This window comes from Schistosoma mansoni, chromosome 1 (assembly GCF_000237925.1).
Source record: "Schistosoma mansoni strain Puerto Rico chromosome 1, complete genome".
NCBI lineage: Eukaryota > Metazoa > Platyhelminthes > Trematoda > Strigeidida > Schistosomatidae > Schistosoma > Schistosoma mansoni.
Genome location: NC_031495.1, coordinates 25,256,652 through 25,275,421, shown reverse-complemented (window position 1 = coordinate 25,275,421; position 18,770 = coordinate 25,256,652). Strand labels below are relative to the sequence as shown.

The following is an 18,770-nucleotide window of genomic DNA, read 5'->3' as shown; positions in this document are numbered from 1 at the left end:
ACCTAGATTTTGAGGGAAAAAATCGAACGAAATGCTTTGACTGGTTAACCTACGTAATCCTACGTAGAATTCGCAAAAATACCCCGCCTAAATATAACCTAGATTCACGGCTTTTTTCTGAGTTGACTTTTGAAAAATGACTGTCGATGTCAACTCTAATATTCTGTGCTCTAAACACACCATTAGGTGCTGCACATAAGGAACATACTCCTACTATTTTGTAAGTCAGAGATATGGTTAAGCGACATCAATGACGGCTGAAGCCCACTCATGAAGCTGCAGACAAGTTACAATAGACAAACTTCTTTATAGTAAATCGTAGAACAGTTAAAGATCATGTAGTTATATTGTGGTGAGAGTGGTATATAGATAAGCACTTCGGTCTGTAGAAGTTGTGAATGTTTCACCACCATTTTTGTTTTATTCTTGCGCTTTTACCCCTCGTTGGGTATGGGTCGCTGTGAAGTCAACTGGAATCCCAAGAGAGCATAGCTGGTTGTAATAGACGAAAATAACGTTAAATGATAAGAAGCCGTCCTGTAATCCTATTAATTATTCATTACAAGACCATTCAGTGTAAGTGTGGAAAATTAAATATTGCAAACCGAGTATGATATCCAAAACAGCCTTGCTGAGGAAACTTTGCTGTTAAGACTCCTGGCTGTTAAAATTCGGGTGTCCCATATATCATAATAAGGGCTGTATGAGAAATATTGTCGAATAGCTTCATGGGACAAATTGTCTTGTAATCAATCGATACTGATAATAATCTCACTGACTTTATTGAACTCTACCATCTGGAGCACCTAGTCGTGCATTCATGCCAGATCACCCCACGAGTTGACGAGAAATCCTTCCTCTACTCTAGAAAGCTAATATATAAACTTGATGTCTCTCTAAGTTTGCAAGCAATCAAGTTTACGTAATCTATTGTAGTGGAGTGCTTCGTTAATCGATCGTCTCGATAACCGTTATTATATCATCGTAAACGGTGTATAATATCAGAAGACAAAGGGAAGCAGCAACTACATTTTTATTGATAAATAACATGGGCTAGAAGGCAGTGAGCACATTAGCAAATGTAAGCAAGCGAAGGAAAGATGACGCATAGTGGAGATGGCTGGGAAGCCAACTCACTATGAGCAAGCATTAATCAACATTTATAGTCAGACAAAAATGAATGACAGACATGCGATGAATAAGATACGAAATGTGCATACACATGCGCTCATATAAAAAATATAGTCAAGGTCAATAAGCGAATAATTAACAAGATCAAAATATGACTCATAACATTATAGATGAATTGGCTTGTCCAGAAACTAGAATAAACTATGTAGGTGTAATATAGTACACGACGTTACACTACTCCTCACATAGCTCCCCCCAGAGTGTCCGGAGGAAACACTGGTATGCAAAATAAACAAGGGAGAGGAGGTGTATATGCGTTCACAAAACGAAATTAAAGTATTAGCACATTAATTTGAAAATAACACTGAAATGGCATGTGGATAACGTTAATAATATGTAGAGAAAAAAAGTTGTACTATATCGAATAAGTTAGTGTCAATCGAGGAGCGAGTTTATTAAACGAAAGTGTCATACTTATGTAAAAAGGTACATGAATATTCTCAAAATGAGGACAGAAATGGAAATGTTAGCATGTGATTATGAGCAAATTAGTAAGCGTACAAAAAAAATTTAACATGCATTTATGTAGTGACTGTCCTAATAATAAAATAACAGGTTCGTATGAGCAATTCAAAATATAGTGAAAATAGAATATAACAGTAATTGCTATGAGGTGCCGATTGAATATGAGGATAAAGAACAGTGAAATATGTTCTGATAAGCTGCAGTCGAGTAAATAGAGTCGATTGGCGACGAGTGGATTCGAATTTACACGATTGGAGTTTATGTGGGATAAAAAAATAATACAGCCGTAGGATGATGACTGCATCAGCGGTTGATATTCATTGCTGTACTGCAATTGATAATGATAATAAAATGCGAAGTCAGTGTACGTTGTCGTGTGCGTCGAGTTATCGTTAAATATGTATTAGTAGAATGACCCGAGGAACAGGATAGTGACTGCGGAGACGAGATATGCGGAGTCGTATTCCTTTATGGTCATGCAGCCTAGCGTGGTTTGTGTAGTTAGAGGGATATGCGCTCAACCTCATTTGTTACGAAACCGTATTAAGGCGTGATAAAAGTACCAATACATATGATCATCGATGACAGCGAGTGAGACTGACTTGGATGTGACGAACAAGAGTGTATCTTTGAGAAACTAGCTCTAAACTCTATGTTCTTGTATACCATGCAATGGAAATAGAATGCTAATTGCAGTAACCAAGTATTTTTGATGCGTAGTAGATGATGCAGCATTCAGATTTACATGTCGATGAATAGATAATATGAACATAATCATTACTAATCGGCTGGTAATGCGGCTTCAAACACGACGGTTGCTGCGTACCAATGAGATGAATGGACATTAGTTGCGTCGAGAACATAAGTTTCTACTATCGGGAGTATGACTCCAAACTTATGTCTATGATAGAGTGCAATGTTAGACCGAAAACGACATGAAAAAAAATTGGAAAGAACTCACTTGAATCAGGAATAATTTACGTCATTGGATAATAAAAATAATCCGGTGAGTTTGGAATATCAAAACGTGTAATGTCCACATAATTATAATTTGTTCGATTAGTGATTCGACTGCGTAAATGTCATAGTTTAATGTCAATACGAACAAAAATAATAATTCCACGTTAGGTGATGATATGACATTATTGTAATAATGAGCATATAATGATTATTAGGAATATGTCGTCGGCGTTTGCATTTTTGATTTGTGCTCGCTCGTTGCGGTCGCCAATTATGTAGTGAGTTCGTACATCGAGGTTGTCGATTCTGGTCCGTGCTCGTTTGGCGAGGCATCCAATTATGTTGCGTGTTCGCATTTCGGGCTCACCAATATGTAGTGGAGTGCTTCGTTAATCGATCGTCTCGATAACCGTTATTATATCATCGTAAACGGTGTATAATATCAGAAGACAAAGGGAAGCAGCAACTACATTTTTATTGATAAATAACATGGGCTAGAAGGCAGTGAGCACATTAGCAAATGTAAGCAAGCGAAGGAAAGATGACGCATAGTGGAGATGGCTGGGAAGCCAACTCACTATGAGCAAGCATTAATCAACATTTATAGTCAGACAAAAATGAATGACAGACATGCGATGAATAAGATACGAAATGTGCATACACATGCGCTCATATAAAAAATATAGTCAAGGTCAATAAGCGAATAATTAACAAGATCAAAATATGACTCATAACATTATAGATGAATTGGCTTGTCCAGAAACTAGAATAAACTATGTAGGTGTAATATAGTACACGACGTTACACTACTCCTCACACTATCATCATCTTTTTCCTCCTTCGCCTATAGATGAGATCTCAGAATAATAACCAAGAAATAGCATCACCCAATTTTGTCCCATCTAGTGTGTTTTCATATTTGTATTACGAAGATGGTCCTCACAGATCTGATATACAGTCAGAAGCGCAATGATGAGTCCCTTGTAGTTTTTTCGAGTGTAAGTAATCTAAAAAATGGATTTACTTCTTTTTCATTAAATAATTCTAAATGTGTGTGAGTTCGTTTTTACAAAGTGGACTAACAACCACACCAAATTAATGACATCTGTTCAATACAAATGTGTCTTTTATCCACCTATCGTAGTATATCAATGAACTTTCTGAATATAGTAGAATCTCTAGGACGGTCGTTTATGATTTAAAAAAGCCAACATATCCGAGATAACTTGTGGATTTCAGGCCAGGATTATATGTAACTGTGATATTTGATCGAGATTTTGAGGGAAAAAATCGAACGAAATGCTTTGACTGGTTAACCTACGTAATCCTACGTAGAATTCGCAAACTGTTATTCTAACTCGGTCTAACTCAGTACCCAGGCTGTCTCTCTTAATACCCTGGGATAGCCGACAGACTTTTCCCAGTGGGATCAGTCGGAGATTTGGCAAAAGTAATTTACAGAATGGTATCAATAGGTGATCGTAACGGAGTTGTATCCTCAGTCAATTAGCTTGAGAAGTCGTCCATGCCCACAACGACGGATGGTAGTGGTAAGCACACAGGGGCCAGCCTTCTTAGGTGAGGATGCACTTTGGTCGACTGGTAATCTTGTCTAGGTCCAGTATTGTTTTAGTGGGGAGATTAAATCGCTTCGGGCACTTTTGCTTTAGATATAAGCAGCAGAACAGAGTTGCGTTATGTATGACCTTAGCTGTCATAGGTTGCAAATTGTTGTATCTAGATAAGTTTTATTTATCTGCGTAAATTTGTAAAGTTTCGTCAAAACACCAAGTTTTTATAGTTCTTCTATGTATAAGTTATTCCCAGTTTGTGTTTCACTGTTAGACTAATATCCACCTCTCTTTAAAGTGAGAGGACTTTGAGAGTTCTGTCGTACTGTTTATTGCACAATATAGGAAGGACAATGAAGTACAACAATTGAGTAGCCGATCAGCAATAAATGAAAGAGAAATGACGAGCTGTTGTTTAACGATCTTCCTGGTTATGCTGCGCCACGGTTTTGTTTTTCAAACATTTGTCAATTCTGTTTGTTATGTTCTCTACTCATTACTTCCTACTATTTGAATACATTAAACAGTATTAGCTAACTGTTCTAAATGGTTGTGGGACGAATAGAAGCTATCGCTTAACGAGGTTTCGTATCCAGTCACTGTGAATCACTGATGCCTCTAGGTAGGAACACAGGTATATTTAACCATAAAAAGAGTGATATTAGCAAATTATGATGGAATAATGTCCGAGATTTTCCAGATCATGTACAGTTTCATCTTGAAGGACTCCTGGGAAGTCACTTGGACTACCAGCAGAGAGCTCCAGAATTTAAACACTTGTAAGGAGTAAAAGATGTGCCTACAACCACTTTATATTATGTCTCTAATTTCTAGATGTAAGCGATAAGGTTTATGTTTCGACTGAGCTTAAGTAAATATTATGGGAGTTGCTTAGGAGTGTTCACTATACTACTAATCCCTAGGTAGTCTCTGGAACGCCTATATTCTGGTGAACAAAGATTCAGTGATGTTAAGCGCACTTCATAATCTTCGATTTTGAGTCTCTGGACTAATTTAGCAGCTTTGTAGGATTATAGCCCAAGTTAATATTGATACATTCATCTTTGTTACTATAATAATAGACCCAACACTTAGATTGTAGATTTGTCATAATATGACTAACCAATCTATGAGACCTTACATGGAAGTCACATCATATTCAACACTGACTCGTCCCGTCCTGCAATAAGCAACATGATGTGCCATCACTCCTAGATATTTTTCAACTTGAGATACCTCATAGGTAAACTTATCTTCGTTGTACGCGTAGTCTGCAATGTGTCTGAGATGGATCCCTTAGATTTTGAATCAGTGGAAGTAAGTCCCTTCTAGTTCACTGAACTTTAAGGTCGGATAAGATCCTCCTCAAATCCCAGCTTACCATAGTGGTTGCAAACTTCTCTCCAATGCCTCAAATCTTCAGCGAAAAGTAACGAATCAGACAATACTTTTTATGAACGATGATTTATATAGATTAAGATAAGAGCCCGGATCGGGTATTTGTGAATTAGGAATTCTTCAATTGTAAATATGTAGTCTAGGTGTGATGGCCCTTAACTGCTTCTCCACCGAGTTACTAACTTCACACTTTCGAATATTCTCAGATCTTCAGTGAGGTTAAAGGACCGAGATTCAGTAGGATTTTCGCCATCAGTTCACGTATGTTCAGCGAAATTCACTTTTAGAGTATTGAAGTCTTGTAGAATCAGGTTATGAATGTAATAATGACGAATAAAGTTGGATACTCCCCTCAGCATACGATCGTCGTACTTGTTGCCAGCAGTGGTTTTCCTGCAGATGACTTTAACTAGACGCTTCTGTATGTCAGAAAACCTTACTGGGCACCATGAAGATTCATCAAGATTGATAAACACTCGAGTGTACATTCGGTGTGCCACCAAGCAAGGTCATAGTTCCAGGGAAGCTCCGCCTCCCCCACTCCTGTTCTTCTGTCATTGTAGAACAAATTTATGCAGGATTATGTAATCCCCTAGTTCGTAGTTTGAGTTTTCAACGTTCCGAATATTTCTATAAAATGAGTACAATTAGCACAATTTAATTCATGTAACTCATCCATTTCTTTGATAAACTCGCAGTATTCTTATGTAGGAAATAGATGCTTTCTATTTAAAAGGCGTGAGCTTTCCAGTCCTGCTTGTCTAAATGAGCCTCATGTAAATGGACAGGCAATTTACTGACCCACTGTTTATTGAGTCGGTAGACCCTATCCCAGTTTCGGTTTGCTCTGATGTATGTGGAACACAGTTGGTAACTAGTGTCTGTTGATATAAAATCATTTGAGGGTGATGGCAGCCATTTTGTAGGGTGAAAAGGTTATCCTCATCAGCCGAGTTATAGAATCCCCGTCCTTCCTGGCTAATCGTACCACTTATTGGCCAAAAATGTTCTTAAGCTTCAAGAACTGCCTGATGAAATTCCATTTTCGTATATCTGCATGATGAGGGTTTGTGTTTTCCGGGACAATCTGCACAGTGATATTTCTTCTGCGAAAGAACGTCTCAAGAGATTCCTCTGTAGTTTTCCTGGCGGGATTGTGTTCAAAATAAGGTATGTCAGACAGTATTTTCACATTCTCGTCCTATTTTAACACAAGTTTAATTAGAGAGTCTAACACCGCATATGTTTTAGAGGTCCTGTGTTTCAGTATATTCTCACTAGTTTCGTCGCTCGTTTCATCAAAGTCAATATCGTTTCAGACCATCTCCTTCAGTTCCGTGAGGATCTTCCTTTGTTCATTCGTCTAAGAAATGCCTTTTTTCAGCGATTCTGACCATCTTTTCCATAGACCTGTCAGGAGAAAAATAATACTACTCAGCAAAGCCTCAGCATTCATGCAGCATATCATATATATCCACTTGAGGTATAACTTACTGAGTTTGTTTCAAACAGTTACCGTGAGATCCATGCGTGCTTCTTGTAGCCAACCTTTGCATCCATCACCCTTCAAACCACATGGGATTGTAAAATGGCATCCGAGCTGCTCGCATGAGATCTTAGTGACCATGATGAAACATAAATTGTTGAACGAATTCAAGCACAAGTGTACGATCGTGAAAAAAACAAAATATCCGAGACGGGAAAACAGTTAAAAACGAGTAGTAAAAAAGTTTGAGACAAACTAAAACTAGCCTATTGACTTGAAAAACCTTAGATGCCGAATAGTAAGCTGAGACGCTTTCGCAGTTATCGATTAATTCGGATAAGACTCAAAAAGAAAAGTAACCTACAAAATACAAATCTCAGGGCAGAATCTTTGGATCAGGGAAAGCATTTTTATTTTGTAAGAACACAACAAAATTTTAAGGAACACAAAGCACGTTTGGATATCACTATCTGTCCATAAAGCGCGTCTTGAAAATATAACGACAGCAAAATAAAGAGCGTTATCATGAACCCAGCTCTGGATTTCAATGAGACCATAAAGGTGGACCCCATCCGGCGATCAGACAACGAACATAAGGATGTAGGTATGGCTACGGGGAAAAAGCGCGTGAGAAGAAACTAATTGCAGACGGTGCTAAGGCATGTGAATCCACGTTTCATTTCCGGATTTATATATCGACGCAAAACAAACTTTGGGAGAGCCAAGTTTGAGTGGTGTAGAGGGTGTGATCAAGACATAAAATAAGATGGTTGAGTGGCTCACATTAATATCGTGGAAAAGAAAATCAAGAAAACAGAATGCAACCTCTGCGATTGACGCCAAATCAGAAACGGATTGCAGGGAAGAGTTGATTTCAGGAATTAAAATTCCGCAGCCTGTTAAGACGGACCTCGCTGATAGGTCAGTTATTTTTTCATAAGTTCAGAAAATCTCCCGAAAAGGAATCAAAGGCTATATTTGAGCACGATATCAGTCACATTAGGTCCTTAATATAAGTTACTCCCAGGAACAGTTTCAGGAGTTCGCATCTGTAAGCTTTATAGAATAAGACAGAAGGTGGATTCTGAAAGTAATCAGAAAAGTTACCTCTTGAAGAATACTTTTGCTACGGTTGAAGAAAGAACTGATGCAAACTGATTGGATCCGGAATATACATTCTAAAGGATCTCAGTCTGGCGACAGTATTAAGAGACGACCTGCAGAAGTAGAAATAAATGAGCGCCACCTTGATGATGGAAGAAAGCTCGTCCTCACGGGGTTTTACTTTGTAAAAGTTCGGTGCCAACCCATCTCCAAACCACTCCGTGTGGTAAGGGAAAGTTCTACACGGAATTAAAGTTGTTCTACACAAATGCTCGCAGCCTACCAACTAAAATGGCATAGCTCAGGACAAAGGTAGATTTTGAAAAACCCGATGTTATTGCTGCCTCAGAAACATAGTTAATGTCAGAAGTATCAGATAATAAAATTCAGCTGACTGGTTTTTTATCCAGTAGGGCTGATAGATTAAACCGTAGGGGAGGCGGGGTTATCGTGTATAGGAAAAGTATCTTAACTATACGAGCTGTTGAGACAGTGGTACATGAATCAGTGACATGTTGACTGGTGCGGTGAAGACTGAAATGTAGATGGCAAGATATTGAACTAGTTGCAATATATCTCAGTCCAGAATGTGTGGAAGACGATTTCCTTCTTAAGCAAACTTGAGTCCAGGTGTAATAGAGGTAAAAGTCTTATAGTAAGAGACTTTAATATGTCGTATATAAACTGAGCAAACTTATAAGTAGAGTCATCGATAACGTCATTTGATGGAGAACTGTTAGAAACCGCAGTTGTACTAGCTTCGTTCCAACACATTAGAGATCCCACCGGATATGACTTACGAAGCTCCCTGTCCCTCTTGGACTTAGTCTTCATACACGGTGGCGACGTCGGTCAAATGACTTTCCTGCCACGTCTAGGGCGAGGCGATCATGCAACTTATTCAAATTCATGGTTGATATTGCCCGTCAAACAGTTGCGCCAGCCAGTCCTAACATAAGGAAGGCAGATATGAAGGCAATCAACTCTGCAGTATCGGCGGAAAACTGGGAATTTGACTCAGGGGCATCAGTAAAAGAGGCATGGACACATTTCGAGCAGTTTTACAATCGGGTAACTCAACCATATATATCCTGGACAGTTCCAAAGAAAAAAGCACGGCCATCCCTGGATAGGCTGGGATATTTGACATCTACTAAGGCAAAAGAAGAAATGTTGGAATGTTGGCATCAGCCTTGGCACAGCAAGTACAATGGAACGTTACGGATCGGTAAGAAACACGTGCACAAATAAAGTCAGAGAATCTCAGAGAAAATATAAAATGCAGTTGGCACAATCTGCACTGAAGCAGTCTAAAAGACTATTCTCGTACACAAACTACAAAACAAGAATGCAGCGTCGGATTCCCAACCTAAATGAAGCAGGGAGTGAATCTTAGTTAATAGAGGACGATCAGGAAAAAGCAGAGGCTATGGCAAACTATTTTGGGACAATTTTAACTCAGACACCTCATCTAGACGAAGAACTAAATAAAGAGACTATTCTTGAAGCTAGAAAATCCTGGTATTACCGGACCTCTCTTAAAATGGATTGAGGACTTCATAGTAGGTAGTAGACAGGAAGTATGAATAAATTCGAAGTGCTCCACCTGGAGACCAGTACTGAGTGAAGTACCTCAAGGTTATACCCTCAGTACTTTACATTTTATACTGTATGTAAATGATCTCCCAAGTATAGTAGAGTCCCTTATGTTATTATACGCTGATGATGTAAAAATTTGGTGAGAAATAACTGGAGATGCAGATGCATGCGCACTTCAGGCAGACTTAAATAATGTGATCAACTGGTCTAAAGAGTAGCTAATGCCTATCAACGCGGCAAAGTGTTACTACATGCACTTTGGTGATACAAAAGTAAACAGATAAAGCATAGGGGGAGTGCCTGTACCCGTGGTCCAGTCTCACGAGGATCTTGGGGTTACAGTGAGTCATGGTCTCAAGACCATGGCCCATTTACGGGAGGTCGCAGATAAGGGGTTTAGAACCCTCTGAGTTTTAAGACAGACATTCATCAAGTTAGCTACTACCATTTTCACTATGGTATACACAACCTCGGTGAGAACCAAGCTTGAGAAGTGCGTTCAGGCTGCAAGCCCATGTTTAAATGGTGACTCGGATATCCTGGAAAAAGTACAGAGGTCAGCTACGAGTGCAATTCCAGAGCTCCGAGGTTTTCCATATAAAGAGCGGCTTGAAAAGCTAGACCTCTTAACTGTGTCCTGCTGCAGATTGAGAGGTGATCTGATGCACAGAATACTAATGAATGATTTCTGACCCCATGTATTCTTTCTTTTTCTTTCCACTAAAGCGGGACATCTCAGAGGACATAACAGGTGATTAGAAAAGTCAAGAACAAATAAAATACCCGTGGCATACAGGTTTTCACACCGATTCATCAAGTCCTGGAACCGGTTACCCGAAGCAGTGGCGTATGCACCTTCAACTGACTCATTCAAGCGAAGACTCGACACACATTGAAGCATACTAGAAAAGGAATAACAGGCCATAAGCCTTCTATCTTTACTACACAGATCTGAATCTGGACATGAAAAGTGTTGCTGACAGTCTTAAGTTACTTGTTAGAAAAATGACTAATTGAGATGAAACAAAATTCACTCTTATCCTATTCCATCTATAAGCAATCGAAGTAACTTGAAACCACACTAAATATTAACTAACACTATCATTTACAACCAGAACTTGAGTCAGAGGAGATTATCCGGTTTATTTGAAGTGTAAGTAGTAAAACCTTACGAAAGCTACGTGATTTTTTACTCTAAGCGATTAGTACTATCATGCCATTTGTTTATGCTATCCGCTCGAGATGCCGGCATGTTCAATCGAATCACCGTTATGTTAACAATTGATGGGGTTTTCGTTACTGATGGACTATGAGTTGCCAAGCCTTTTCGAAGAATATTGGTCCAGCTCTGATTGCTTGGTTTCTCCTTATATTTCTTACTGTCCTGTATTTAGTGTTTATGTAGGTTATTGTAAGCTTGTTATTAACTTTTCAGTTGTTGGGATTTTAGCAAAGAAACTAGTTATGCATTTATTGTATTCCATTCTTTGCTGTTTTTCTTTGTGGTATCTGCATTCGGCAAAGCAACCTTCATGGACCCTGGATATTATGCTATGGGTGCGTCTTGGGCCTCACACTAACCGTTTTTGATTAGGTGTTCCCGGTGAAAAGATGACTACTGTTGAGAAGGGTTCCCCTCGTACTGTGATGTATAAGTCTGTCGACATCAATGGAGTTTCCACCCGTTTAAAATGGTGTGTCACATGTGAATTTTACAGACCTCCTCGCTGTTCTCATTGCTCTATTTGCAAACATTGCATTGATGTAAGTTGTTCAGTCTGCCAAAAGATTTTTAGACGTTTGATCATCATTGTCCTTGGCTGAACAATTGTATTGGGAAACGGAACTATCGATATTTTTTCTCGTTCCTACTCACATTAACTCTTCATATGATAATTGTTTTTGGCGTGTCCATGACGTATGTCCTGATGCGTACAAATGAGCTCTCTCACTACAAAGTCATTATTGCGTATCCTTTATCTTGTATCTTTTTAAATGTAAACAAAACTTTTGGTATTCCTTAACTTGTCTTTCAGCATTGGTGTGTTAATTTTGGTAGGCTTATTGCTGCTTCCTGTGCTAGGTCTGACAGGATTTCACATTTTTCTAGTCAGCAAAGGACGAACTACAAATGAACAGGTAAGTCTTAGGCGACTTTCACCCGAGAGTTTTATCACGGCATATTTCATCAAGATATTTTCGTATAAATATCTTAAAGTTGTCGACACTAACCTGCTGAGTTAGCTAATTCCCATATATCAGGGGAGTGTATCCGCTATGACTTGGGATTTGAGCATGGATTTAAAGATCTTCAATAAGATACCGATTTGACTTTAGTGGTCTAAATTATCCACAATTTGGGATTCATGTGCTTCATGGGTTAGCTTGTACAGCCACAACACTGATGGATCAACTAACTGTATGACTTTTGATTGCAAGATTTAAATAATGGAAAACTCCTGGCGACCTTTCGGTCAATGTTTCTAGTCTGGTATTACAACGTAATTTCATTTCAACAGTGTCTTACCTGTGTCTATGTATCTCCAGAGTAACTGATAAATAAAAACCAACAAACCAATTGTTATAGGACTTCTTATAAAAGACAACAAAGTTTTGGAGTATGATAGTTTAGTACTAAACGTTTGAAATTCGCCGTTACACTTTAGGCTTAAAATAATATGTATAATTTTAATATTTTAGGTATATCTCTGATATCTATTAATTCTTGCAACTTATTTTTTGTAATAGACTTCAATTTCATCCTCGTAAGACAATAGTCACTCTGTTCTCAAGTATGATTCTATAACTGTTTAATGATAGTAATGTAACTTACTCTTATTTCAGTTGTTGACCTCATTATTGTTATGTCCTCATGCTGCAACATTTTTTCCTTCATAATTTCAAAGGTCACTTCAAAATATGATCTTGATATGAACCCTTATGATCGCGGCATTTGCAAGAACTGGCTACACATTTTTTGTACCTCCCAACCACCTATGTAAGTTTCGTTTCCTCAGTTCATTTTATATTTTTGATGTAGATTGAATCGACCAAATGTAGCAGAAATTGATATGTGGGAAATATCTTATAATGGCAAACCTATCAAACACCGTCAGACATCAAATTTGCGCTCTGGATCCAATAATTACAAACTTCCTGATACTTTTGTAAGTTAATTCATCCTGCCGTAGTATTTCGTAAATATCTGTTTTCCTAATACGTTGTTTTGATTCTTTAATCTGTAGATTAAACTAAAAAATATACTCCCAGTTAAATAAGACCTCTAGTCTTACTACTTGTAAAGTCTCCATGAATTTATTTATTTATTTAATCACATACATATTGGTACAAAGGGCACCGGATACATATGCACCACACAAAAGAAATGTGTCATTTCATTTATTTGTGTGTGGGCTGTGATACTGCCCGGGTGCCCAAACCAAAGCAGGTGGTTTTCTCAGGGGGCCACACCCCTAGCCTTTGACCTAAAGGTCTAACCCACAAGGCAGTGAAGCATCATGAGGAGATGCATTCCCATGGTAGCCAGTGACTAACAATTGGTTCATACACCATTTGTTCCCTCAGGATACTGGAGCCCATGTGCACCATTGGTTTGGGATCAGGGTTTTCTAACTCCCCTAGGTGAACTTTCCATGTTCACCAACCCGGTTAAAGCGCCGGACATTCGCTTTTCGTCCTCTCACTTTCGTAAAAAACACCCCCGCCACGAGAAGGCAGTGAGTAGGACTTCCCTGGCAGAGGCTATATACGCGTGGCCATGTGAGAGCATTTGGAGAGGGAGAGCGGACTCTCCCCGCTCTCGGTCGTACCAGGGCATTTGGGGGCGTCTCCATGAATACAATTTAATGTATACTGATACTAAGTATTAGTAAGTTTTTAACTGATTGTTCACGCTTCATGTAAAAGATCTTATGTATATATCTACTAGTCATCAACCCATAGACGAAATTCCTTCCTCCCTTAGCAAGCACATGTATCTTTATATGATTTCTATTATTGCTGAAGTAGGTTACTTTGTGCCTTATCCTTTTTCGCCTTGTGGTAATTAAAATCAAATTTAGGCATGTATTTTCGGCTATTTATTGTCTAGTGATCATGCGCTACTTATGTTTATGGGTAATTCATCTCAATCGCTGAATGCGGTTCTATAAACTTCACTAACATATCCACTTTCTTATTCTCTTAGTTGTTAAATATATTAATTGTTTAAAAATCCCTATCACATTAAAAGACTGATATTTGGACGAAGAATAACCTTTTTAATAAATTCACTCCAGGTTCTGATCATGGATCTTAATTTTTTACTTATCATATAAACTGATTCAAATTATCATTCCATATGAGTCAACGTTAACAATTTTATTCTATTTTGTTCGACAATCCTTAATTCACATGCTTTAACTTTAAGCGATGTACTTTGCCCTTAACCTTATCATTTTTTGGGTTGTTAATTTGGATATATAATTGTAGAACCTGAAGAGGATTTATCGAAAAGAATATTCTTCGTTCAAATATTAGTCTGTTAAATATATGCTGAAATTCATAACAACTGTTATGGCACAGGATATTTTCTGCCGGTTGACCACTCCGTTGTCAATTCATGTGATTGTTTGAAAGCTGCCGAGTTCTACTTTTAACTCAGATCGACCACAGTCAGCTTGTTTTGGTCAATTAATAACACTAGCACTGAACATTTATCAGCCCGAAAAGTCACAAAATATGACGTTCTTTTAGCAACTTTTCAGTTGCGATGAGATTTAAGTGGTTTAGAATGGTAATTAAGACTAAAACTGTTGTAACGCAGTTCAACTCAGCTGTTCAGTTGTATTGAGATTTACCTTGTGTGAAAATCACTTGGTACTGATTTTGTCTTCATGATAACAGTCCTAAGTTTTACTTTCAGAGTTTTGTAACCGTTTCTACTAACGACTATTCAGTCGTCAGTTTTTTTTAAAAACCGTCTAATTATGAAATTAAACCAGTACAACCCATGTGCTTCATATTAATGAATTATTAAGTAAATACAGAGAAATACTCCTGTTCCACCTAATTAATAGATTAGTGTACTACGTTATAAACGAGGTTGATTTTAGTACCGATTGTTTGACTGGTTATCACATCCTATATCTGGATAGTCAGAGTTTGACCTCACAACACACTTTAATGGCCAAGCCTATGAATCGGTAATATATAAACACCATATGACATCTATTATTTGTGCATTTTGTTTGACTAAAGTCTTGATTTTCTAGCCAACTGGTTGAATATTCATATTACAAAGTTATATAGACCAAGTCTACATATATGTTGTTGGAATGAGTTCTGTCTATCAGTCATAATCAACGTAGAAACTTGCACAAATTTTGGTTAACTCGATTTTTTATACCTTGTTAACGCAAGGTGGAATTAATAAAATGGATAAATATGTGGTCAAAATAATTGTAGTAGCAATCATGATTAAAAAGATTGGACATAAAGAATAAGGTTTAAGAAGAAAGAATGGAAGGATATGTGTGAATATATTCTGGGATTGATGATCTAGAAGATAAAAAATAAATGGGTGTTTGTCGCTATGACCGATTCTGATCTATGTTGCCTAGTGTACTCAACGATTAAGAGCAGTTATCACATGGACCTCAATCAGGTAGCCTTCAACTACCAATATGGCTCAAACCAACATTCATAAGTTCTGTAAAATGATTTAGTTGGTTCATAATGAATTACTGCTACTCTTTGTTCCTTCACAAACTATTATCTTTCACGTTCATTTGCGTTAAAAATGATCGAAAAATTTATTGTTAAACTTATTGTTTTTAGTTTTTGTGTGACAATATTTTTTTTGTATCCTTGTAGAAATCATCTAAAAACCCGGTTGATATTGTTAAACAGAAAGAAGTCGTTTGTGAAAAAGTGGATTTGGAAAATATAGTCAATCACTCTTCTGATCAACGAAACACATCCGAATTAATATCAAGTGTTCATCATGAACTAAACAATTCTCTTTCACCCAACCCACAATCAAAAGTTTTATCCCTTAAAGAGTTTTCAAATGCAACCTCCACCAATGAAAACCTTATGTCTAGATCTCAATCTCCTGTTTTTGGAAGGACTGGAGAATTAAATAAGACAAATTCAAGTCTTGCTTTAGGAGGAACAAAGTCAAAGTCTTTAGGTAACAAAGATCAAGGTAAAAGTCTACTATTCGGGACAAATGCACCAAAATATATATCAAGTGAAAATAGTGCTGGCTTTAATTCTAATATCAATTCTGTTGTAACAGCTACTAATGTTCCCGCAAAAACTGTATCTGATAGAGATCGTTTAGGCACAAAAAGTGATCATTTAACTCCACTTCTAGGATCTCAAGCGTATTCGGACGTTGATTTAATTCGGGGACGTCAGTTGCAAAAACTTACCATTGAAAACCAAAGTAAGTCGAGTAATTCACTTCATCTCAGACAACAAGATCAAAGTGCCACTACTGAAATTGCCAGAAGTTCTTCACGTGATTTTTCTTCCCGTTCCAATGAAAGTACGTGTCCTTGTACATCATCTAATTCGATGACGAATATCCGTGATCGAGTCACCTTACCCGTAAATTCATATGGTACGCCATTTTCTCAACCACGTGTTGTTACTGCTGAACAATTCAGCACTCCTCAGGAGTTTAATGGCACACAGTTTCCATCTAAATCTTATTCTCCTTCAATAGGTCGTGGTATACATTATGTCACATCAGCTACACTTGCTTGTTCCACCCCTGAATCTGTAAATCTACCAACTAGCAATATATCAAGGGGTTTCGTGAAATCAATGAGATCCGAACAATGCCGTCATGAAGTTCCACATCACGTTTATTCTCGGTGTCCCGGAATGCAAGTAGACCAAAGACACTTACTACCCCATAATGAAGTTGCCAATCATTTATCTCCACAGTCACTTCATAGTCTTCCTCCACCTCTACCTCCCCATAGCTCCCAGACAAATATTTCTCATGCTCGTCCATTTTGGCCTCCACTTGTACCTCCTCACGGTATCTCTAAATCAGTACCATATTTCTTGCCGGTTGATACAGCTAGTCAATTTGGTAACACCACAGCATCTTCTAATCTACGTTTGGTTAAACCACCTTATTTCAGTAATCCTCATGGGGTTCAAGTGGATGGATCTAGTTACTTCATAGGTAGTCCACGTACAAATGAACAATCAGCTGCAAAATATGTACCTCAGTCATTTGGTTCGACTCATTGTCCTTCAGTTATGACACAAGCTGGTTCACGTCCTACGCCACCATTACCTCCGCATAATCGAATTTCTAAATTGAATGCACCAAACAATCGAATGCAAACAACTGGACCTAGGGATCCTAATCATTTGGTCAGACGATGGCAAAAGGATGATGATTCTAATTCCCCTGATGGGACTTTTGAGATCTCAGTTTAGAAAATGTGTTGATAATTCGTTTATCCTAAAAATGATGCTAAAAGTTCTACCCAAGTTCTTTCATTTTTTTGTTTTCTTAGTTGTTTTTCGTTAGTCTTTCAAAATATCTTTAACCACTGTAAAATTGCTTGTCACTCAACGAAAGAATCTATCTTGTTGCTTTTATAAATCTCCACAACTTATTGTATAAATAACGTTTTTGAGTTATGTTTTGTAACTACTATGTACTCCAATTGTAACGATGTGTTCATAATGTTTAATATTTATGAATTCGAAAAGAAAGATTGGTTGGCAAATAATCAAATATTCTACACGTTATTATGAAATGAACAACTATATATATACTCATGTGCAATAAAAAAGAAACACTCTTGAATGTTACTAATTTCTCCTTCAGAATTTTACGCATAGTTTCCGTCTTATTTACTGGATTCTTTCTTTTAGAAAATGCATTATTATAAACCATACAACGAATTCTCATTATTATCTAGGCGCTCAATCAAAGCAAAGAAAAAAAATACAAAATTCAAACTATGTTTTAAAATTTCATACCGTTTTATAAATTTCTTCAGTATTCGACAATGTGAACAAAATATAAAAAACACATGATTGTATATTACATGATTTTTACAGTTTTTGTCTTAAGAAATCACAATTATGTATTAATCTATTTGTGAATCCAATTTCACTGATTAATAACAGTACATAAAATTGTTACTGCTAATGTTGATGGTTGACCTACAACTGCCTTTGATTTTTACTTTTGTTTGAAAGAAAATTCCCTCTAAATTAAATATTATCAACTCTGTTGTGTTTGTATATCTTGTGATCTTTTTGTTCTTAATCATACAATAAAAAATATGCGTTCATAGTATGTTGGATTGATTATGCTTAATTATTGAACAAGTGCTTTGTACGCCTTCATGTAGTACGTCGTTACGTCGATTTTATGTACAATTTTCTGTTCTGTACAGAAAATAAAGCTGAACTAATGCAGTGTGTATTCTTTTTGATACGTCTGTTTGGTGCTGTGAATAATGGTTGCTCTGAAATATTACTTTAGTGATATGTCGATTGTGCTTTCTGCTATCTACTTGTCCGTTATAGTGTTAATGCTTTTATACATTGAGAGTATAGTTTTCTGTTCTTTCTAACCTCATTAACCATATAGTAATTATCCATTTTACAGAAAATTGGAGTATAAATGCTTGATTAAATTGGTAATTGAGGTTTGCCAGAAAAGGTACACCATTTAGACATTAAGTCAGAGTGAAATGATTCAGATTTACTGTATTCAGTTGGAAAAAACTATTGAGTACTGTTCAGTCCTCTCTAATTTACTTGTAACAGTAAAACCATATTAAAAGGAATCTCAACAAACATAAAATGAGATGTCAATTATTCACCGTAATACATTTGATCAGTGAGTCGTAGTATAATTTCCCATGCAGTGAGAAAATGTTCAAATCTGTGGCACCTGCTTAGTAGTTAATAATAATATCAGTCTAATACATTAGTGTACAGATGTTTAT

General features: G+C 37.2%; 2 protein-coding genes across 2 annotated transcripts; one reads left to right on the top strand and one right to left on the bottom strand.

Moving 5' to 3' along the window:
- Positions 1–1,016: 1,016 nt before the first annotated feature.
- Smp_161760 (hypothetical protein) lies at positions 1,017–2,919 on the bottom strand. The gene has a single exon (XM_018793804.1). The coding sequence runs from the start codon at positions 1,958–1,960 to the stop codon at positions 1,658–1,660; it is 303 nt and encodes a 100-aa protein (XP_018648280.1). The 5' UTR covers positions 1,961–2,919; the 3' UTR covers positions 1,017–1,657.
- Positions 2,920–11,083: 8,164 nt separating this feature from the next.
- Smp_073070 (hypothetical protein) lies at positions 11,084–17,471 on the top strand (the record flags this gene model as incomplete). The annotated part of the gene is made up of 8 exons (XM_018793803.1): positions 11,084–11,175; positions 11,210–11,331; positions 11,369–11,538; positions 11,571–11,743; positions 11,811–11,913; positions 12,681–12,772; positions 12,815–12,941; positions 15,649–17,471. 8 exons carry the CDS (start codon positions 11,084–11,086, stop codon positions 17,236–17,238), a joined length of 2,469 nt encoding a protein of 822 aa, XP_018648279.1. The 3' UTR covers positions 17,239–17,471.
- Positions 17,472–18,770: the final 1,299 nt, after the last annotated feature.

Coding starts and splice junctions, on each gene's coding strand:
- Smp_161760 (XM_018793804.1), bottom strand. CDS start 1,960: ATGCAGTCATCATCCTACGGCTGTATTATTTTTTTATCCCACATAAAC.